The sequence below is a fragment of the Diplotaxodon limnothrissa genome, linkage group LG16 (genome assembly GCF_057381915.1).
Source record: "Diplotaxodon limnothrissa isolate DT_005_m linkage group LG16, D_limnothrissa_male_GT1.1, whole genome shotgun sequence".
NCBI lineage: Eukaryota > Metazoa > Chordata > Actinopteri > Cichliformes > Cichlidae > Diplotaxodon > Diplotaxodon limnothrissa.
This window is the reverse complement of record NC_140611.1, coordinates 12,002,462-12,026,110: the sequence shown is the minus strand read 5'-3', so window position 1 is coordinate 12,026,110 and position 23,649 is coordinate 12,002,462. Positions and strand designations below refer to the sequence as shown.

General features: G+C 41.4%; 1 protein-coding gene across 1 annotated transcript; it reads left to right on the top strand.

Moving 5' to 3' along the window:
- Positions 1-1,602: 1,602 nt before the first annotated feature.
- On the top strand, positions 1,603-23,398 carry LOC146615817 (amine oxidase [flavin-containing]-like). The gene is made up of 17 exons (XM_085373951.1): positions 1,603-1,812; positions 1,938-2,131; positions 2,213-2,420; positions 4,016-4,110; positions 4,381-4,518; positions 12,216-12,320; positions 12,441-12,532; positions 13,443-13,584; positions 14,632-14,781; positions 17,053-17,212; positions 17,292-17,388; positions 17,863-17,916; positions 18,002-18,059; positions 18,148-18,245; positions 19,706-19,817; positions 20,758-20,820; positions 21,254-23,398. The coding sequence occupies exons 3-17, from the start codon at positions 2,366-2,368 to the stop codon at positions 21,407-21,409; spliced, it is 1,575 nt and encodes a 524-aa protein (XP_085230077.1). The 5' UTR covers positions 1,603-1,812; positions 1,938-2,131; positions 2,213-2,365; the 3' UTR covers positions 21,410-23,398.
- The last annotated feature ends 251 nt before the right edge of the window (positions 23,399-23,649 follow it).

The window sequence follows — 23,649 nt, the reverse complement described above, 5'->3', positions numbered from 1 at the left end:
TCCATACCTGCTTCATGCCCTGGAGGACGGGGCTGTGGCCCCCCCACACCCTCTAGCAGATCATTACATGAAGGAACCTTTTTTTTAAAAAAAACAAGCGCGTCCATGCTCACAGGTGTACACACGGGTGATCACACCCACAAACTACACCCTTTTTGGCTCCTACCTCAAAGCACACTGTGTTCTGTTGATCTTATGTGCTGCACAATAATGTTTAATATTTAGTATTTACTGTCATATTCCCATATATCATTGTGATGTTGTTTATTCTATTACTCTTGTTCTGTTCTGCTTGTTTTCTTTTTTCTTTCTCAGCAGGTGATCCAGGTGATCGATATATGCATTTTTTTTTCTCTGCTCATTCTGTTGGTTTATGTTTTTTGCCCTTCTCCCCCGTCCCTCTTCTCAGCTGTTTCTCTTTCCCTCTTTCTTTCTCCCCTTCTTTCCCCCAGTCAAGTCTGTCCCGTATTCAGTAAGTGAAAATAAAATAAACAATAAAAGGTGAATCAAATGGACCATTACGGCAAGGCTGGGATGGTCAATTTGGTAAAGTAAATCCGTTGGGCATCTTTCTTTGCCTTTAGACAACAATTCTGATGGCAAAAGAGCCAAACGGGACAGGCAAAAAAAAAAAAAAAAAAACTGCAATAAAACAAAAGCAACTTTACTTTCCATTAGATAAACATTTAGACATACAACACAGTTTGACTTTCCATAACTATTTGTAGGAACAATTTAGTCGAGGTTTCGTTCTTACAAACACATTTCTTTTGAACTTGCCTGATGTTCTCAGTTTTTCAATGTTCAACATTTTCAATTTTGTCCACATGATGGACAGAATGTAACTGTGCTTTCTGTAGATGTACTTCTTGCATTTCTGACAAAAAGTGCTTGTTTTAAAACATGAATCTTCCTAACTTAGATTTAAGACAAACGATTTCTACGTCTCCTCCAGCCTCAAAAACAGATGACAAACCAATCGACACACCTGAGTTACTGACTCTGTTATATCCACTCACTCTCACTGGCTCTGTTTATTACTGATCACTGTGTAACTGCTGTAAATTCACAGTAACTGCCACCTCCTTACAAATGTTTATTGCATTAACCACACTTGTACAGACTGTATATAACTACCAATTGGTAGTTATATACAGTCTGTACAAGTGTGGAGAGTTAACTCTCCAGCCATGTTGATGGATTGCCTATATTGGCTGAAAATATTAATTTCCAGGAAAAAGACACAGGCAGACGATGCTTACAGGATGTGATGTGACAACACTAATGAAATATTGATGTGTCATAGTTGTCCAAGGCGTATTTCACTGTTATGGAAAAAGAAAATATTAAAATCATGATGACCAATTGGAGTGGTGATTTCTATGATTTTGTGTATATAATTTGGCATTTCTTACTGATGTGGGCCAAAAATAAGTACATGATATCATTTCATTCAGTTCAAAGGTTTATTTGCATGACGCACAAACAGACACAGTTGAAAGGTACAAATGTATCGTGCATGAAACGAATTCAAACGTGCTGCAGATGTGTGTCACAAGTTGATCTGGCTGTAGGCTGTGGTACTTGGCCAGAGGTGGCGCTGGTAGATTCGAGTCCATGTAAGTGCGCACAAAGTAAACTGCTCGCTTTAGTTGTGAAGCAAAATCGCTGAAATCGGAGTAATAACACGTGCGAGGGGAACGATAACGACGACAAGATTCCCCCGATCGTTTACTCTTGCTGTCCTGTGGACAACATCGGCGTGGTGTTAATTGTTTGTTGTTTTCGCGTCGCGCATGAGGATATCACCAGGTAAACTCGCGATATTTTTAAACATTTTGTTGTTCAACAGCATCAAGACTGACGGAGTGTGTTTGAGATAACCTCACAAGTGTCACAGATGACACATTTGGCGTTTTTTCCTGGTTTGTCGGTAGCAGCTCCTGAAATGCAAGTCTGCCACACATCTGTTCGACTAACGCCAGTTGATCTAAACGCCAGTAGATCTGGAACACCGGGTAGAAGTATAGAGCCACAGGTGGAGAGACAGCCAGGCAAAAACGGAGCCGCAAAAGATCCGTAGCAGAGTACTGGAGAAGAGCTGTCGTCGGGTGATGAAAAAAAACCCCAGGTATTATTATTATTATTATTAGTAGTAGTAGTAGTAGTATTCCATAAAATGTTTTTTCCTAATGGCCCTCCATGCCCACAGGGTAGGGCTTTACTATGGGTGGGCGGTCTCTGCAGGGAGTGGGCTTGCCCGGCGCTTTTTAATCCAGATACGCACCCTACGTTCGGTAGGGTGCGTATCTGGATCCGGAGCTGACACGGCCAAGAGGGGAAAGAAGACACACCACCCAGCAACATGACTGCACCCAGCAACACCTACGACGTTATAGTGGTCGGCGCGGGCATATCAGGTAGGCTGCACGTTAGAAAACTTTAGTTTGGTGTGCAGGCTGTGCGGACGAGCTGAGCAAATAAACTGATTTAAGCCAAAGCTTCGAACAGAGCTTCCACAGTGGAAGAAGCTGTGTGTGTGTGTGTGTGTGTGTGTGTGTGTGTGTGTGTGTGTGCGTGCGTGTGTGTGTGTGTGTGTGTGTGTGTGCGTGCGTGCGTGCGTGCAGAGTGACGGAGAGTTTTTCATTATTCGTAGTGTTTTTCTTCTTCTTCCGTGAGGCTACCTCCCCTCTCCTCCTCTCTCCAGCTCTTTCACCTCTGTATCACCGCAGCAACAGCAGAGCAAGTTGAGTAACAGCTAATCAACCAGCGCATACTTTGTGTTACATAAGAGGACGTGAGCTGCATGGAGGCCCAGGAGTGAGGAAATAAATGAATGAAATACGTTATTAAATAAATAATTAAATTTGTCATTAATTAATTAAAATTTAAATTAATTAATTAAATAAATGTTTAAATAATTAATTAAATGCCCATTAATTTCATTTAAAACATTGAATAAATTATGTGTTTATTTATTTCAAATTGTATTTAATTATCAACACATTTAATCAATTATTTAATGATGTATTTATTTAATTCATTTTGACAGTCCTGACCCTGCGGCTCTCTTCATGAATTACTTTTATCTGCCAACCTCACCCATCAAACTCAGGGGGTGGGGTTAATGGTGTTCGAGTAAAAACCATTGCTTTGGCCTGGTGGCCAGTCTTTTTATTGGACATTTCTCTAACTAACTGAACTTGCCTTTAAATACCCTGTTTGTATGTCACCGAATACAGTTTAAATATTTTTTTTAGCCGAGAATGTAGAGGTTTAATCTTCAGATATCTGGTCGGTTTGTCAAGATCGAGCCTATTTGCAAAAGTGCTCCGATGATTTCGGAGATGTCTGCCCCGCCCAGTCTCACAGCAAAACCTGTGACATACCCATACTCCATATGCCAGAGGTCAGTGTATGACAAGCTGTTTATCTACTGTATACTCTGTGGTTGGTGAGCCAGTGCTCAGTGCTTTACTTGTTAGCTCTTCCTCCCCACATGATCAGCTGGTTGGCTGGTTTGTGATTTGTTGAGAACCTCAATCCCCCCTGCCCCCCTCTATTTTTTTCCCCAGAGCTCTCTCAGTTCATTTGAAAAGCAAATGTTATGTAATTTTATTTAAGAGTTGCATGCCTACCAAAAAGCTAATCAGTGTAAATGCACAACGGAAAACAATTAAAGTGGGAATACCTGTTGATGGTATAACAGTGTCCTAACTAGCATAAGAGAAACCAGATTTACTTTAAAAATAAACAAAGAAGTTCAAATCTTTGTCTTTCTTATCAGATTTTCCAAACGATCCTCTTGATCTGGTTTTGAGTGATCTAATAGAGCGCAAAAACAATGTTTTTCTTTGAGAAGGGGATTTTTGGAAGCCTTTTTTGTCATTTATTTTAAAAGACCTTTAAAATCCCTGTGTGCCTTTTGCTATTGCTTTTTTTACAAGTACAGAAAGCACATATATTGCTTGAATCCTTATGTTTAAGTCCTGTTGGTGTCTCTGTCCTTCTGCAGGTTTGAGTGCTGCAAAGCTGTTGAAAGCCAGTGGGCTCGATCCTGTAGTGTTGGAAGCCAGAGACCGGGTTGGTGGTCGTACCTTCACTGTGCAGGTAAGGCAAAGAGTGTCAATACTACTGTAGGAGCGGCTCATAAAAGAGACAATCAGTAACAGTAATATAAATGCTTTCCAGCCTTTTTAATTTTACAACCAAGATAGTGTATCTATTTCTTTTAATGGGCATACAGAAAAAAAATGACATTTATATTCAAGTCATTTATGAGCGTAGAAGTGCAAGCATAGATCAGTTAGCCTTTTCAGAAATATCTGTGACATTTCTTTCTTTTTTGTCATGATCTAATTGTGAGTATGTGTCTTTTAGAATAAGGAGGCAAAGTGGGTTGATCTAGGCGGTGCCTACATTGGACCGACACAGAACCGCATCCTCCGTCTGGCCAAAGAGTACGGCATAAAGACCTACAAAGTCAACGAGCAGGAGAACTTGGTGCATTATGTTAATGTGAGTGTCTGTTTTTTTATTGCAGATAATTTTCTATTCCAAGCTCTCTTGGTTTATGTTATGTCTGTGTAGTCTGTGACAGATCATGACATGTTCCAGATGTATTCTTCACTTTAAGTGATGGAGTAAATGATGACAATGTTCAGAAGATGATGCACCATATCCTGAGTCTGACCCATTATCCAATAAAAAGGAAATCCAAGTCTCTGCTACTTTTCTGGCATCACGCAGTAGGCATGGCAACAAGGATCTTTATCAACATTTTTCAATTGCCACTTTCTGCCGCTGGCACTTTTCCTGTCAGCTTAACTTTTGCATGAGCTAACAGAGCTAGCCTCTTTGCCATCAGCAGTAGAGTTTGAAGCATTTTTGGGGAATCTTTTTGTTTGCACTAAAAACAAATTTTTTACTTTGCACACAAAGTAAAACATTGTTATCATCATTGTTAACTTTAGTTCACTTGACTGTACCGTATTTACCGCACTATAAGGCGCACGTAAAATCCTTAAATCTTCACAAAAATCGACAGTGCGCCTTATAATCTGGTGCGCCTTATGTATGAATTTTGTTTTGTGCTTACTGACCTCGAACCGGTTTTATGTGGCACACTATGCTCAAAAATCTGTCAAAAAAAGATTTTTAGTGCCACTTTTTGGAGCATTACGGTTACCGTTGCCAGGAGCCTCGCGGAGTAATATGTACTGTGCTTCAACACAACATTACCGTGTTGTGTGTGTGTGTGTGTGTGTGTGTTTAACGACTCCAAAATGGCACCCGTGAAGAGACACGCTTACGAAGCTGATTTTAAACTTTGAGCAATTAGTTATGCAGAAGAGAATGGAAATAGAGCAGCTGCGAGACAATTTGGCATTAATGAGTCCATGGTGCGCAAGTGGAGGAAGCAAAAAGATGACCTAAAACAAGTAAAGAAGACCAAAAGGAGTTTCCGAGGGAACAAGGCGCGATGGCCGCAGTTAGAGGACAAAATTATCAATTATCATCATCTTTCCTCCCCACTGCTGTCAGACTCCATAATAAAGACTTTAACTGATCAAGCACACACATCCATACATATGCAATAATACTAAGTGCAATAATCCTTTCTGTCATCGTTGTATTTTTACTCAGTTGTATATAGTATTTGTATTTGTATTCTATTTTTATCTTATTGTATATTTATTTTATTTTATTCTACTGTATATAGTATTTTATTTTATTCTATTCTGTACAGTTGTGTACTGTATTTATTCTTATTGTATTCTAATTTTTGCCTCATAACTTTTGCACTGTCCACTTCCTGCTGTGACAAAACAAATTTCCCACGTGTGGGACTAATAAAGGTTATCTTATCTTATCTTATCTTAAATTGAACAGTGGGTTATTGAACAGAGAACAGCAGGTAGAAGTGTCTCTACAGTCTCTATTCGACTCAAGGCAACAGCGGTAGCACGTGACATGCAGATCAAGACTTTCGAGGGGGACCTTCTTGGTGCTTCCGTTTTATGAAAAGGCATAATCTCTCAATCCGCACAAGAACTACTGTCTCACAGCAACTGCCAAACGATTACAAAGAAAAGTTGGCCATTTTCCGCACGTACTGCCAGAATAAGATCACTGAAAAGAAGATCCGGCCAGAACACATCACTAACATGGACGAGGTCCCCTTCACCTTTGACATCCCCGTGAACCGTACTGTCGAGAAAACAGGGACCAGTACGGTATCTATACGCACCGCAGGGAACGAGAAGTCATCCTTCACTGTAGTTCTGGGCTGCCAAGCTAATGGCCAGAAACTACCACCCATGGTCATTTTCAAGAGGAAGACTTTGCCAAAAGAAAAGTTTCCGGCCGGCGTCATCGTCAAGGCTAACTCAAAGGGCTGGATGGATGAAGAGAAAATGAGCGAGTGGCTGAGGGAAGTTTATGTCAAGAGACCGGATGGCTTTTTCCACAAATCTCCGTCTCTTTTGATCTATGACTCCATGCGCGCCCATCTCACCGAGGCTGTCAAAACCCAAGTGAAGCAAACTAATTTGGAGCTTGCCGTCATTGCGGGTGGATTAACCAAAGAACTCCAACCACTAGATATTGGTATCAACAGGTCGTTTAAAGTTAAATTACGAGCTGCGTGGGAGCATTGGATGACAGAAGGCGAACACACATTCACCAAGACAGGGAGGCAACGCCGAGCGAGTTACGCCACTATCTGCCAATGGATCGTGGCTGCTTGGGCTAAGGTATCAGTCTCAAGTGTCGTCCGAGCTTTCACGAAGGCTGGAATAATCACTGAACAGCTAAGTAACAGCAACGAGACTGATTCAGATAATGATGAGAGGGATCCGGGCATGCTTGATGCCGAAATTGCCCAGCTGTTTAACTCAGACACTGAAGGTGAAGAGTTTGATGGATTTGTGGAAGTTGAATGAACTGGAAATGTAAGTGTATTGTTCAATATTTGATGTTTAACAGCTTAACAATGTTAATAGTTACTGTGAATGAGTTGGTTAAATTTTAACTCATCCAATTGTTTTATTCTGCTGAATGCACTTTAAACGCCTTTTAATCCGGTGTGAGAGGGATCCGGGCATGCTTGATGCCGAAATTGCCCAGCTGTTTACCGTAACTCAGACATGGAAGGTGAAGAGTTTGAGGGAATTGTGGAAGTTGAATGTACCGTACTGGAAAAAGTATATTTTTCAATATTTAACGTGTTACAGCTTAACAGTGTTAAGAGTTACTGTGAATGAGCTTAATAAAGGTCGAGTAATTTTTTTGTTTGTCTTAATGCGCCTTATAATATGATGCGCCTTATGTATGAAAACAGAGCCAGTCTTCAACAGTGCGCCTTATAATCTGGTGAGCCTTATAGTGCGGTAAATACGGTAATCTGCTAAATTAGCCACTCCCCCCACACACGGTCGTACAGAACATATATACTCAGTGGAGGAGCTTGTTAATGATCTCAAGACTAGGAACAGTCACCAAAAACACCAATGGTTACACACTGGTTGTAATGGTCTAAAATTAGAGAATAATGTGGCTCAGGAGGTAGAGCAGGTCATCTATTAATCAAAAGGTACGGGTACATTAGACATGCTAAAGTGCTTTGAGCGTTCAAGTAGAATAGTAATGTGCTGTATAAGAACCACTCCATTTACCATATACCGAATCTTGCAGCGCTCACAAGGTTCCCCCTGCTCAAGAAGGCACATTTACAAACCCCTCTTAAGTTTGCCAGTGAACACCCAAAAAATTTAGAGAAGCCTTGGAAGAAAGTAATGTAATCAGATGAAAACAAAATCGAGCTCTTTGACAACAACTTAACCCACAGTGTTTGGAGGAGGAGAAGTGATGAGTATGACCTAAAGAACACAATCTCCACAGTCAGAGGTGGAAATATTGTGTTTTGGGCTGTTTTTCTGCTGTGGGTACAGGATGACTTCACCGTATAGAGGGGCCAATGAATTGGACTATGTGCCGTAAAATCTTGGACAAGAGTCTTCTTCCATCGGCCAAAAAACTGAAGATATGAATGAGTCTTCCAGCATGACAATGACCCAAAATATACCACCAAAGAAACATAGGAGTGGCCAACGAAGAAGAATGTTAAGTTCATTTTGCAGCTTAACCATTCTCCAGACCAGACCTTTCTACCAGTCCTGTAGAAAATGTGCTGTGGGGGTCTTTAAAACCTAAAGCATTTAGAGATTTTCTGTAAAGAGGAGTGGGCCAAAATCACTCCTGAAATGTGTGCAAACCTAATGACCAACTACAAGAAATATCTTACCAAAGCTCACACTGAGCTCAGGGTTTTATTTGATTTGATTTGATTTTTTTTTGGACAGTGGTTTGGGGGAAAAATGAAAAATGAAATATCTGGAAATACTGGAAATGCCATCACTGTCACCCTTCACAGAGCGCTGAGCCATCTGGCTAACAGGAAGAGCTATGTGAGGATGCCCTTCGTGGACTACAGCTCAACATTCAACTCTATAATCCCAGACATCCTTATCACCCAACTGAGAATAAAAAGGCTGCGCAGAGGGTAATTAATACTGCCAAAAAATAATTGACTGTCCTCTGCCACCCCTTCAGATCCCCCCTGCCACCTGTTCCTAGGTTCAAGCTCGGTAAACACCCTGGTAAAGAACCCCCAACAGTGTCTGCACTTCCTCCTTGTCCCAAGGAAGAAAAACCTGGACTAGAAGCTCCTGCTGGGCTTCTACCGCTCCTCAGGGGAGAACGTGCTCTCTTACTGCCTGGTTGTCTGGTTAGAAACGCTGCGTAGAGGGTAATTAATACTGTCAAAACAGTCATTGGCTGTCCTCTGCCACCCCGGAGTCCATCGCTAGATTCTCCTGTCTCAGACAAACACAGGTGACCCCGCCCACCACCCGTTTGACCCTCCACCAATCAGGTCCCACACCCCAGACTCACTAACAGCTTCTACAGCTTCTTCCCCTGGGCCATTTGGACTATTAACAAACACTACCCACCCCTACCCAACAAGTGTTACAATGGTCCAAGATGGACGTTAAGAGCCCTGCTCCCTCTCTGGGCCTGTTTTTCCATCTGCTCGTAGCTGTAACAAATAGAAGTGCTATCCTAAAAATATATTTTAAAAATGACTGCACTATAATGATCTCCATTTGCCTATGGGATGGGATCCTCAAATTATTTCCCTTTTACCAGCTGGTGGACTGAGCTTACCATTAAGCTGTGAGGGAAGTGGATCCTAGTGCTTTGGCTACCCTGTTATGGGTGTGGCAAAAATTAGGCCAAATGAAAGATTCTCAAGCCAGAACTTATTAAACAGGAAAAAACAACAACAAGAGAATAATCAGAATCTGAAAATTTCACAAAACACTTGATGCATCAAACACTGGAGGATAGCAAACAGGAACAGAGACATGAGACACAGACAGTCTGACAAAGGACAAAGAAAACACTATGACAATATATACACAAAACAGATCTTGAACAGATCTTAGAATGCTATAATAATCACAGTGAAACCATCAGATAATGTAAAACTGTTTGCATTGTATGTTGGTCTCTCACATAATGAATGCTCTGCAAGATAGAAATCCAAGAAATCTTTAGACTGACTTCAGAGGTGGTGTTTAGATATGATTTATTATCTTACACCTGGGAACCAATCCCTGCATCGGCAGTTCACAGCAATCAGTCTTTATTACCTATATTTTTATACCGTGTGTGTGTGTGTTAGTGTTTTACTACATTAGTAAAATTTTAAAATTGTTGTTGGTAAATCACAAACACCTTGACTGAGGCAGGTGAGGCCTGCAGTTCTTGAGATGTTGTTCTGGATTCTTTTGTGACCTCCTGGATGAATCATTGATGCACTCTTGGAGTAATTTTAGTAGCCCATTTGTGAATAACAGCTCTCCACTTGGCTCAGTCTTAGAAATGGTTTTCCAGACCGATAGTTGTCAGCAGCTTAGTCTTTCAGCTGTTTTTGAGTTTCTTCAGATCATGGCATGACGTGTCGCTTAGCCTACTTTACTTTGTCAGACGGGTTCTACTTGAGTGATTTCTGGATTCAGCAGTTATCAGACCTGAGTGTGGCTAGTTGAAACTGAACTTTCCAAAGTTCAACTTTCCAAAAAATGTGGTTGATCACAGTAAATTCACGATTTAGGACATGGTAGGTTTGTTTAGCCTTTTCCTTACTAAATTAATGTATTAATTAATCGAATCTAATAATAATTTACTAAATTTTAAAACTAAATGTAGTTTAAGAAATGAGAAATTAAGAAGAGCAAACATTTTCCCAGTACTGTATATTACAATAGGCAGTAAAATAACTATTGATAATAGATGTTTGTTTCAAAGTCAGATAAGAGCGTACAATATAATTTGGGTAAAAGGCTAAGGGCAGTGATTAGCATTTTCTGTGGTTCTGTGAAATCTTTATCTTTAGATGGTTGTCATAAAGTCCTCCTCTGCAGTACAGTCACCTTTGTCTTCAAGTAGCGTTCTTTGGTCCTCTCATTGAGGACAGGATCTTAATCTCGAGACTTCCAGGCCATATTCGGCACAGATGTTTCTGTACACTATGCCGGCCACTTGGTTATGGCATTCCATGTATGCCCTGCCTGCTAGCATCTTGCACCCTGCTGTTATGTGCTGGATTGTCTCAGGGGCATCTTTACACAGCCTGCACCTGGGGTCTTGCCTGGGGTGATAGAGCCCAGCCTCTATGCTTGTTCCTGTGCTGCCATGATTAGCGCCTCTGTGCTGTCTTTCAGTCCAGCTTTGTCCAGCCACTGTGGTACTGACACTAACTAGCCTCTGACCTCCTTCCTTAAGCTTAGCATACAACCTTAGGGCTTAAAGTTGGCCTCTAGTGTTGTCCACCACATCCCCATTGAGTTCCTGATAGTTCCTGATAAATTTACATTTAGTTTCTTCTTAGGGTCCTGTTGATCTTGTACAGGTCTAGGCATTCCAGCATCCAGTTGTGGGGCATCAAGTTGTAGGCCTTCTTGTAATCAATCCAGGGAGTGCACAGGTTTGTCAGCCTAGTCTTGCAGTCTCGGCTGACTGCTCGGTCTACCAGTAGCTGGTGTTTTTCTATGTCTCTGGTGTACCTCTTTAAGCAGCTGGCTAAGGCTGTGAGTCTTTGCTTGGCAGTTTCCAAGGCCTCAGGTATTGGACATCTTGCTGTACTTCTTAGGCACCTTCTTTGTCGCACCTTTCTGCATCTCCGATAGTTGGCTAACCTCCCTCCGTGCCACCTTGATGCCTCCAGTCTCCTTTAATGCAGTAATAATGCAGTTACAGCTGCATTGTTTTACAATGAAATGAAGAACTAAACAATTTTGATATTCTTTTTGTTTTGTTTTTTCCTTTGGCTCTATTACAGTGGTATTACATTACACAACACAATAAGTTAGGAGACTGTAAATAATAGGAGACATTATTAGTTTAAGCTGCAGCTGCAGACCAAGACAGTACAGTGTAAGTGTTATTCCAGAATTGTCTCTGAGCTGACAGCTCTGTGAGGCTTGGGCATTTCCACAAAGATGTATAGACAGTTTTTTTCTCTTTCAAAGAAGTTTGTGTTTAATAAGGTTTGAAATAAATGTTCCTGTCAAGCAAAGCTCTCAATACTCAAGCTCTCAAATAATCTCTCTAGCGTATGACGCTAGAGAGATTATTTGAGATTCCATCAACACACATAAATGAATGTACTCAAACCATTGTTATCCTCCACATAGCAAAGGGAACTTTGCTAGAAAGCAACAAAAATGAATCTCTAGTTACAATTGTGGTGTGGCAACACTTTAGTGGTTTTAAACCCACTGCATCTACCCCTGACTGTCACCTCTGTGTTTGTATGTCTTTGTGTGTGATTGAGAAATGCAGAAATAAACTAGACCAGGCATAAAAATTATGGCTTTAGATTATGGCTACTCTTATCACATTTAATGATTCAGTATCTCTGATTCAGTTGTAAACATTGCACAAGCTATTACTCCACTTTCTCCACCACTCTTCAAACTGCTTTCACGGTCAGTTAGAGGTCAACTGAAACAAATCTTTAATGGCAAATGCTGAAATGTTGTTCTTTGAATGCTGCCATCATTAAGCACAGCTTTTATAAGCAATGGTTATTTGATGATTGAAGAATATTGTTTTGGTGATGATGGCCGCAATCATGTGTCCAACAGGGAAAGTCTTACCCATTCAAAGGCTCCTTGCCTCCCATGTGGAACCCCATCGCTTTGATGGACTTCAACAACCTCTTTAGAACAATGGATAAGATGGGCGAGGAGGTAAAGCAGTTCTCACTATTAATGAGTATTCTTATTAATAAGCATTCTAGATTGGTTTACTGGACAGGTTGCACACCTGCTACATGCCTGACTCATGCTGAACACCCTCCTGCATTTCAGATTCCCAGAGACGCTCCCTGGAGAGCTCCCCATGCTGAGGAGTGGGACAAGATGACCATGCAGGAACTCTTTGAAAAACTCTGCTGGACCAGGTAACATGTTCAAAATGTTTCCCGTTTGTGCAGAGAATAGGTCTAGCTATTCATCCTGTTATCTCGTTTATATCCAGTTTAAAGTTTTATTGTTAAATCATGTGACACAAATGTTGAAGGTGGTCTCTAACAAAAGAAATGTCGTTTTATTTTCTAATATCTCATATGAGTCAGCGAGGCTGGCTGGTGGAGTGATAGGTTATAACCTAATGTTAGCAACCTCAGTTACTAAGGTTTCATGGGTGCAGCATTCTGCACAACAGACTTGGCATGAAATGCTAGAATTCCACTCACTGAAGCTGGAAGTAAAATTAACGCTCTTTGGTTAATTTTGGTTAATTGGCTAATTCCAATAAAATGATCTCCAACACCACAGTCACAGTTAAGAGGTCCAGTTCAGTGACTCAAACTTGCAGAGGTGGAAATGGTTACAGCTTCCTGTGTCAGCACTAATAAGAATAAGAATTCTCATCCCTGCAAAAACTTTGAAAACTGATGCTGAAGGTTGTAGCTGTTTCATAGAGGTTTTTGGTGGAGAAGCTTCAGTATATGATGCACTGTGAGTGAGAATGTTTTTGATAATCTAATTACTGTGTAAATTTAAAATATGCAGCTTATAAAAGTAAATGACAACAGTCCTGCACTAATTAAATGATTGTACTGCTCCAGCGTTTGAATTAATCCTGTAATGTATCCTATATTAAACTAAAATAAAACTTTAGTTCAACTTTGAAACTGCTCAAATGTAGATTATGTGCAAGTCTCTGCTGGAAAAGTAGGACAAGCAAGCAGAAATCCCTGACATGGTGATTTATTTGTGCTTTGTTCACACTCTTACAGAATATAAAAATTGTGACTGGGGTACCTGCAGTATTTAAAGACTTCTTACCTTCCATGTAATCCCTCCCAGAACTGCTCATCGCTTCGCCACACTGTTTGTCAACTTGATCGTGACCTCTGAACCCCACGAGGTGTCGGCTCTCTGGTTACTCTGGTACGTCAAACAGTGCGGAGGAATAATGAGGATCTGCTCCACCACCAACGGAGGACAGGTATGTCTGCCCAAAATTATACCTACTGATTCAGAACAACAGACTGAAAGAATTCGTTTTTTTGTATATCTGTCTGAACAAACAGAATATTCTCTCGGCGTGCCAAGAAGTGGACTTGCGTTCTCTGCCTCTCACACAGATTCATTCAGTGATTCAGAGGAGCAGTGTGAACGTCAGAGGGAGATCCCTCACAGCCCAGTCTCCTTAGTCTGGCCTGAATAAGATGCTGTCCACACAAAAGATGTTTTCTTGGAATACTCAGGGCGTCTTTTCTGCTGCCGTTCCTCAAGCTGAGGGCCTTGTTCCCATAGCCACAAAGGCTTTGGTAAACAAATGACAAACAGTAGTGCAGTCGGCTCCTTCCTGTTTGCTCCACATTTAAAGCTTGCACGCCTTGTGGATGGTGCATACATAGGGGTGTTTGAAGTATTTACACATAGTCATCTTAAACATATGGATATGCTATTGGTATGCATTGCTTCGAGTGCAGCTGCACTCCTCCTGCAAAACTGCAAATGTGTCTTTAATCAAACAAGACAAGAAGAGGCTCACCTCGTTTCACCGCCCAGGACTGATTCAGGTGTAGCTCGTGCTTTCACAGCGACTGCTTGACAAATTCATCCAAATGCCACAGAGGAATGCACACAATGTGTTTCTGGTCAGGGATGAGAGAGATGTTGACACTAACCACATGGAAATGGTTTTGTGTATCGGAGCTTTGACAGCCCAAACCTCTCTACCTCCTCACTGTCATCTTCATCATTTAACATTTGCTGGCCTGGCTTTATGAACGTGTTTCTTTTGAATTAAGATGCAGAAATTTGTAGTGAAGGAAATGAAGGCGGACTGAGGATAACCGGTGTGTATCACCAGGATAAATCAGGGGATTTTATCGGCTTCATTCCAAACTGGGAGTTTATTAGCCTTGCCGAGGGGTACCCAGAGGGGGATCAGAGTCACTTCCACCCAATATAAATAGAAACCAGTGTTGCTGCATCTGCTCACCCTGTTGGTGCTCACTGAACTCTGCTCTCTTTGTGTCTCAAGGAGAGGAAGTTTGTAGGAGGTTCGAATCAGGTGAGTCAGTGCATGGCGAGGGAGCTGGGAGACCGAGTGAAGCTGCAGTCTCCAGTCTACAGGATCGACCAGACCGGAGACATGGTTGTGGTGGAGACCGTGGACAAGCAGACCTACAAGGTGAGTTGAGTATATCACCAGTATTTCCTTTGAAGTACTATTCTTTAAGGACACTTTTTATGTCTTTCCTTACATATTCTGCTTTAGTCAGAAATATAATATTGAGCTGGAAATGAGCATTTAAAGTCCAGTCTAGTAAATATTCGAGGAGCTCGATTAATGTTTATTAATGGTATCTAGCACCAAATCATCTCATGGCACACCGCACTAAATGGTCAAAGGGATTACAACAAGATGGAGAGAAACCCCTTTGAGCAGAACTTGGAAAAAGTGAGGATAAAATAATGAGAGGAAAATAGAGGAAATGCACTCAGAGCAACATGGAAGGTCCCTCATCAGCATGTATCACAGAGAGGTGGTTCTTATACTTTACCCTAACGTTTTCCAATTTGTGATACTTTGTACTTTTATGTCCCTGCATTTCAGAGGGAAATATCTAACTTAACTCACATTCATCTGTGTGATGGCTGTAAAGGGAGACATTTTAAAACAGGAAATAAATAAATATATGTGCAGATGTACGTACAATCCTGATTCTGAAAAAGTTGATGCTGTGTAAAAATGTCAAATAAAAATAATGCAATTATTTTCAATCTCATAAACGGAGCATAGAAAGTGCAAATGGATATTGGCTCATTTTGAACTTGATGGCAGCAACTGTTCTCCAAAAAGTTGCGTTGGGGCCATGTTTAAGACAGTTTAGCATCGCCTCTTCTTTTAACACCTCCTCAGCAACTGAGGAGAGCAGGTACTAAACCTTTGGGAGCAGGAAGTTGTCTCATTCATGTTTGATTATATATGTCAACAGTTCTGGCTCTCCGTCATATATCTGTTGTTTTTTTTTTCATTTCATAATGCTCCAAATTAGTGAAAGGTCTGGACTGCAGGCAGGCCGGTTCAACACCCCAACTCTTTTACTTCTGCTGAAGCCTTTCTGTTGATTTCTCTGACCACAGAACAGTTTCCACTTTGCCTCAGTCTGTTTAAAATGAGCTTTGGCCCAGAAATGATGGCGGTGTTTCACCATCATGTTCACATGATAGAGCTTTAACCTGTATTTGTGAACAGTACAGTGTTCATAGACAGTGATTTCCAGAAGTGTTCCCGAGCCCTCCCAGTGATTTCATGACAATCATGCCTGCTTTAGTGCAGTGATGCAGCAGGGCCCAAAGGTCACGGGCATCCATTATTGATTTTCAGCCTTATCCTTTGCACACAGAAATTCCTCCAGATTCTTGGAATGTTTTGATGATATTATTCTTTTCAGTTTGATGTTGAGGAACATTTTTCTGAAATTGCTCCACAGTTTGTAGACACAGTTTTGGGGGTTTTTGCAGAGCATCTCTGAGATGCTCTTTTTATCGCTGGTCGTGTCACTTTGAGACATGTCACTGCCATCAAATTCAAAGTGAGCTTTTTGTTTCTGTAAATGATAATAGTAGATTTCTGATATTTTTCTGTATAAGTGAATAAAAGATGGCTTTCTGAGATCGGCAAGTCACTGCATTCTGTTTTCATTTACAGTTTACACAATGTTACAACTTTCTGAAACTGGGTTTGTAGACACAATTGATTAGTTCAGTCCAGTGGTTCCCAACCTTCTAATGGCCCACAAAACAAATAGTCAGAATGACTTTGCTTATATGGATACATCACCGTTAACGAGCTGATAAGATAATGAATAATGACGCTGCTCTTATGTTTCAGTAGATTGTGAATGCAGGACTTTCCTTTTCCTGTTTTCCTGTTACTGCAGCCATGTTTCAAATAACTGTTATAGTGTTTGTTTGATTTTATTATGTATTAGGAAATGAAACAGATACTATATTTATACACTAGGTAATGTGAGATAATGCAGTCTGAATATGAAACATACATGTAACTGTAAAACAGTAACTGCTTCACAGTGTTACTCACAAACTTCACTGGCACTGCTGCTCTTTGGCTGCCATCTACTGGCTGCTTGGAAAAAAGCAGTTAAAATGTACATGATCTGTGTTACTTTGTTGATTAGGTTGAATGTTTTCATTTATGGTCAGATGTTCCATTGTAATGAATTATGGGACAGCATTTTCTCCCCTCTTTTCATAAAGGATAGTCCAGTGTATCCTATATTAAAGGAAGCACTGAAGCCTCTTTCCTTAGTATTTGGAGAATTGCAACATCTCTTACTATGGCTGATGACTACCATGCAGATACTTCTGGGTCACATCTTTCAGTTATAAACAGACTATTGGTACGCACTGTGTACTGTCTCTGTCTCTGTGTTAGGCCAAGTATGTGATCGTGGCCACACCACCTGCTTTGAATCTGAAGATGCACTTCAACCCTGAGCTGCCCCCGCTGAGGAACCAGCTGATCAACCGTGTTCCCATGGGCTCTGTCATAAAGTGCATGGTCTACTACAGAGAGAACTTCTGGAGGAAAAAGGGTACGCAGGAAGTGAAAACACAGAGAGAGCGAATGCTGTTCAAGATGATGCCATTTCTAACGTTTTATTGTGTTACCAGGTTACTGCGGCAGCATGGTGATAGAGGAGGAGGGCGCTCCCATCGGCTTCACCCTGGATGACACAAAGCCTGATGGGACTGTACCTTGTATTATGGGGTTGGTACAGAGCTTCAAACAGTTCTCTGTAATTGTGTATATTTTGTATAATGATTCCATATTGTACACTACATCGCCAAAAATATTTACCTGTCGCAGGACAGCTTTCAGACCTGAGTTATAAGATTGGTTGGCAAGTGGTTACTGGAGGTTGCCAGATAGCGCTAAGTGATATCAGCAGCCCCAAAGAAGTATACAATGCTGCACCATGATGAGTGCTTTAGTCATCATTAGGGTGGAATACACATTTTTTTCACTAGCGACCTGTGATTATCAGAGGGTTACTGACTGGCCTGTAGGCTTGTGTCTCAGCTTTACCATCTGACTCTGACCTAGTATTCTCGCATGAGCTCCTACAAGAATTTCCATACAGTGTAGGACTTGTGCTTGAATGGAGCTAAACACAAGTGATAAAGTCATCCAACCAGCCACACATGCTCATGTAGTGTTTTCTCTTTTCACTCTCCCCCCCAGATTCATCCTTGCCCACAAGTGCAGAAAGCTCTCAAGCCTGTCCAAGGAAGAAAGGTAGACACCAGTGGACAGAGATGGAAAAAAACTCTCACGAGCTGTGAGATCAGTTTAATCCCAACTCCTGTGTTGTTGTGTTTAGGTTGAGGAGGATCTGTGAGATCTACTCCAAAGTGCTGGGCACAGATGAGGCTTTGCATGTGAGTTTGGGTGCAGAGTGGTACACAGTCATGTGGATACTGTGGAATCACTTGACTGACTGCTCATGTGCCTGCTTGTTTCCTGCAGCCGGTGCACTATGAGGAGAAGAACTGGTGTGAAGAGGAGTACTCTGGAGGCTGCTACACAGCCTATTTCCCCCCAGGAATCCTTACTCAGTTTGGCAGGTGAGTCTCTCTCACACGTGTACACACACAAAAAAATAAACATAAATATGAAAGTGTGATCTTTTCATTTCAATTGACTTAATTTATTTGAATGTGTCAGCTCCTGGATATTAATGGCTAATGTATTGTAGCAGGCTCACCCGGACGACTCGCCTAAAGAAGGCCCCTGGACATTTGAAAGACTTTGTGTGGGGTGATGGGGTTGTTGGGGACAACTGACCCCTTCAGGTGCGGGCTATGTAGAGGGCTAGGGGGAGGGGCCGCTGGCCCAAAGGCTTATGGGTCTATACCTGATGTTAATGTTTCTAAGTTGTAGCGTTATAACGGCTGCTACAGTTAACATGTGTTGATTTGTCATTGCTGTTGTTAGTATGTAACATTACTGTAGCTGTGTGTTCTGTGCTTAGTGTGGCTGGCAGAGCACTGTGATTTTGAGCACCTCTCACTATTGCTGTGTGTGAAAGGGCATTCCTAATAAAAGGCTGTCCTTCCTGTAGTTTAGCGTTGAGGCTAGCGCAGGAACAGCAGGTTGAAACAGAAGTCTCTGTCTCCTACTTCGCCTGAGCTCACCACAATATGTTTCAGCAGGATTTGCACTTATTTCTGCAAATCAGCGCCACTCGTACTCCATAAAATGACCCTGCCTGTCTGTGCACAGTTCCAGAGGGGACTCACTGAGATCACAACACTTTGTGTTGGATAATTATGTTTACCACACAAGCAATACTGTGATCTCATAATTCATCTTTTTTAAAGAAAAAAACTGACCGGTCCTGTTGGAGGCGTTCCTAACTGAATGGTGTTGTTACTGCATTTCATGGGTTTTATTGGAGTGTGAACAAATGAATGCATTTTCAGTACAGCAGGACGTGTCCCCAGGATTTGCCCATTAAATCTATAAAACACAATCCAGTGCCGTGGCTGTTTGCAGGTATCTGATAGATTGCAACTGGTTTCATTTATTAGTCGAAGCTGCTTGTTGTACAGATCCTGGTGCATATGTTCACTATTAGAGTTTTGTTAACCTCCATATGAAAAACTGAAACTCCTTGTTAATCGTCATGTGAACCATATTTCATGTCTAAATGTCCTCACCAGATGTGCAAATGTGTTCTCACTCACAATGAAAAGTAAGCTGGAGTTGGAAACCTAACATTGTGCTTTTTTATACAGAGTAACTGTTTCACATACCGGGTGGCCCTGCAAGAAATAGAGTTAAAGAAAAAGTCCTTTCTTTGGTTCTTTTACGTTGAGCACAGTGGGGGTGGGAAGATTAATCCAAAGGAAATTCACTTTGTGTTATATAATCCCATATTGCACTTATTCAGGTGAGATTATATTCTTAAATGAAGTGAATCAGTACAATGCTGGTGCATACATTAAAAATAAAACGTGTTTAAAACCTGTAAACCAGTTTAACCTCTGAAGCCTCTCCTGTTTCTCTCTTTTTTGCTCTTCAGAGTGCTGAGAGAGCCGGTGGGCAAGTTGTACTTTGCAGGCACAGAGACGGCCACCGAATGGAGTGGCTACATGGAGGGGGCCGTACAAGCTGGAGAGAGAGCAGCCAGAGAGGTCAGAGAGCATTTAAGTACCTGCTTTTCACTGCTACGTGTTAGCAAATACCAGTTCTTACCAGTTTAAACACCCTTAGAGGCAGGTTACTTATATATACCAGGTGGAAACCACTTAAATCATGCAGCTGGCACACCTATTAGTCACACCTCAGCCTGCTCCTGGTGTTGTGGATGCTCAGCCAGCAGTGCTGGGGGTCAGCTGATATCAAATCATGACATCCTCGCCTTTTCTCCCCTCTCATTTATGTCTGAGCACAGCTGACTGAAACAAACCATAGAATCAAAATGGTCCTCCCCACTCAGTCTTCTAAATCTCTCTTTAAGACACTCGCCTGCTGCTTGCACTTTATGTCCTTCTTCCAAGGCATTAACATTAGGTTTGGTTTCCTAAGATACTCCCCCATGTGTTCATGTTCCTCCATGTTTCTTAGCTCTGGCTCTGCTGCAGAGTAGGTCAGTTACAGTAAAGGCCAGTCAAGCCTGAGTAGATTATCTGAGTGCATTAAACATAAACATACACTTATTCTTCTTTTTATTACTTAAGTTAAGTTGCTGTGTCGTGTCGTGTTGTATGTAGTGCCAACGTGGGACAGTTCCCCAATTTCATTGTGCTATTGTACTATGTATGACTGTGCAATGATAATAAAGAGTTATCTTATTAACATCACCCAAACTCAAAAATGTGTATCATGTTTAAAATTTAGACTGTAAATTTTGAGGCCAGAGGGGCTGATGGCGCGATATGGCAGCCTCGCTTCTGTCAGTCTGCCCCAGGGCAGCTGTGGCTGCAACTGTAGCTCACAGTGTGTGAATGTGAGAGTGAATGAATAGTGGAATTGTAAAGCGCTTTGGGTGCCTAGAAAAGTGCTATATAAATGCAATCCATTATTTATTATTATTATAAGTCTTTGACTGACACCACCAATGTCTTTTCGCAGGTCATGTGTGCGATGGGTAAACTCCAACCTAATCAGATCTGGCAACCTGAGCCTGAGAACGATGTAAGAGAAGTCCTTATGCACCAAATTACAAGTTGGCCTTTGATTAAAAAAATGAACAATCAGTGGAGAAACACTCTGAAGTCTCTCGTCATGAATCCAAAACACTTTTTACCATAAATGACACTGTGAAAAAGATCATCTTGTAATAAATGAGAAAAAAACTACCAGGCAAGACCATAATGTTTCTTGGGGTTGTAAACCAAGAGAGGTCATTTTCTCCCTCGCTTTCTATACAATCATTTTCAAGCAGAAGAGTTGCCCCCTGCTGGTCATGTAAAAAAATGCAGGTTTAAGACACCTATGCATTGTTTACACATTTTGGACCCAAGATTACATAAGTTGTATATTGCCAAATCATCTATCAAGTATCTAGTTAATATCATGCACATGAAAAAGGCAGATATCTGATATCATCATTCCCTCCGTCCTGCAGGAAATCCGGGCACTCCCGTTTGTTACCACCTTCTGGGAGAGAAACCTGCCTTCGGTTGATGGTTTCCTCAAATTCTTAGGAGTCTCCACATTCCTGTCTGCTGCCGCCGCAGCTGGCTTGGTGGCCTACAAGAAGGGCATCATCCCCCGGAGTTAAACCACCCTGTCGTCTCACTCCTCCACATCTCAAGGGAACACGTCTCAATAGACACTTGTGTACTTCTAGTGCTTTATGGGCCCAAACTACAGAGTAGTGACCTACATAGGGTATACATTGTTTTTTGAGAAACACCGTGATGTGAGAAGGACTGCTCAGCTCATGCAAAAACACTAACACACTGTTACTCTGTCCACAAACGAAAGAGAGAATGAAGCAGGTGAGAAGGGCTGACTGAAAGGTGTTTGAGAGGAGGGACGAAAGCCTAACTTCAGTTTAAAACATGCAGACTCAGATTGTGAAACCAATGAAGGAAAAAAGATCAGAATCAGTTCGTAAGGGGAAACCTTCTCTGTCACTATTACTATCCCATACAATGCCAATGAAATCCACTGTGTCGATTATATGTGAGTTTATAAAAGTCGCCATGCTTACTGTGTGTATGAGCCTCGTCTGTGTCGCATGCTTCGGTGAGCATGCGTTCGTGAGCGTGTGGTCATCAAAGTTTCTGTACAAAGTTGCGAGCGCGTGTGCATGAGTTTCCACTGTGTGTCTAATTACTGCTGCCTATTTTAGGTGCCAATTTATTCTGGCCAAGCAGCCGTAGCTGTTTGACGAAATCCAGTGACTTCAGAAGAGAAAAGAGCACCTAAAGTGAGTTGGTACTGCGTGAAATGGGCAATGTTGTTTCTCTTAAATTTTAATTTTATTTAAATCCCAAAGTGCAAATTATGTGCCCTAATATGAAATTACTGAATTCGTATAGCTAATTGTCTCCTTCATGGTAACTCCTTTAATATAAATCCTCTGTTTAAACTATAGTAAGTCTTAGGTATCAGCAAACACGGGCTACCAAATATGGCCACCAAAAATTAAGACGGTGCCAGTCTAAATGCTGAACCCATAAATTTAATAAGAAATCCTTAAACTAATGGTGACAATAATGATTACTGTATTATAAAGAATAATTAAACACTTCTCAGTTATAGTTACTTGTTGTTTTAACTCTTTACCCGCTTGTATAAATCGACCAGGAGTGACCTTGAATGCTTCAGGCTTATAGAAAAAAACGACTGGTGTGCATCATAAGTTAGTGCGGGTGGTCTCTCCCTGTGCAACTAGACTTAGAAAAACCCAGAAACTGTTCTGATTGTCTTCAAACCACAACTTTATTGATATATGCTGAGGTGTCAAAACTTATCATCAAGGCTACAAAGGGGATGTCGTCAGTGTCGTCAGCAATCATTTGACCGGGTAAAATCATTTGTCGGGGGTGTAGATGTAAAAGCCAACCTGCCCACTACAAGAATCATGCTGTTCTTGTCCCAAAGATGTTTGTGAGTGTAGTTTATCTGTTGTGCCTTAATGGAAATCATAGCGTTTTTGTCATTTTATCGCAAGTGCCTGTGACTCTGACACTCTCAGCCCTCATCCCTCTTTCCCTCTGGTAAGTTCCCCTTACCTGAGTTATGTCCTCACTGCAAACTTGACTCAGGTAAAGCCGGGTGTAAAAACACAGCATCAGAGCTCAGACTGTTGAGGTGATCCCTCTGCTTATCTCTGTGTCCGTGTGTGCTTCGTGTTGTCCCTGCAGCGCTTCTTCCCTCGTTGTGGTGTCCCTCTCCCGTCTGACCCTCAGTCCCAGTGCAGGTTTTATGTGCAGTTCTAGAAGCAATGATTGAATAATAATGTCACTTTTTGAACCATCACTAAAAGTGTTTGAGTTTATGGTTGGCTGAACAAACAAAGCCAGCAAATTCCATCCACCCTGTAGAAAAACAACAACAAAAAACTACAGCACTCACAACAAACCATCAGCAGACGTGATGCAGCGTTATTCATTATGGGGTTTTTCTGGAGATACCCCCCCTTCCTTTGTCCCTCTGTGCATATGAGCCTTCTTAACTATTCCTGTGACCTGCTCTTTGATGTCTTTGATTCCTCATACAAAGCTGGTGATATTTAACAAAATGTGAAATAAATCTTTTACTCACCTTAACCTGATTTATTCTGGTGTCGTGTGTCATTATGTCGACTCAGAGCAGAGCTACAGCCCAACGGAGTGAAAACAGCGGTGTAATAGTAATGTAAAAAATAATATTAATTAAAGCTAGTCGAATTCCAAAAAAAAAGACACTGAGTCATTTGTAAACAGTGTTGGGGAGTAACGGAATACATGTACCGCTGTTACGTATTTAAAATACAAAATATGAGTAACTGTATTCCGTTACAGTTACGGT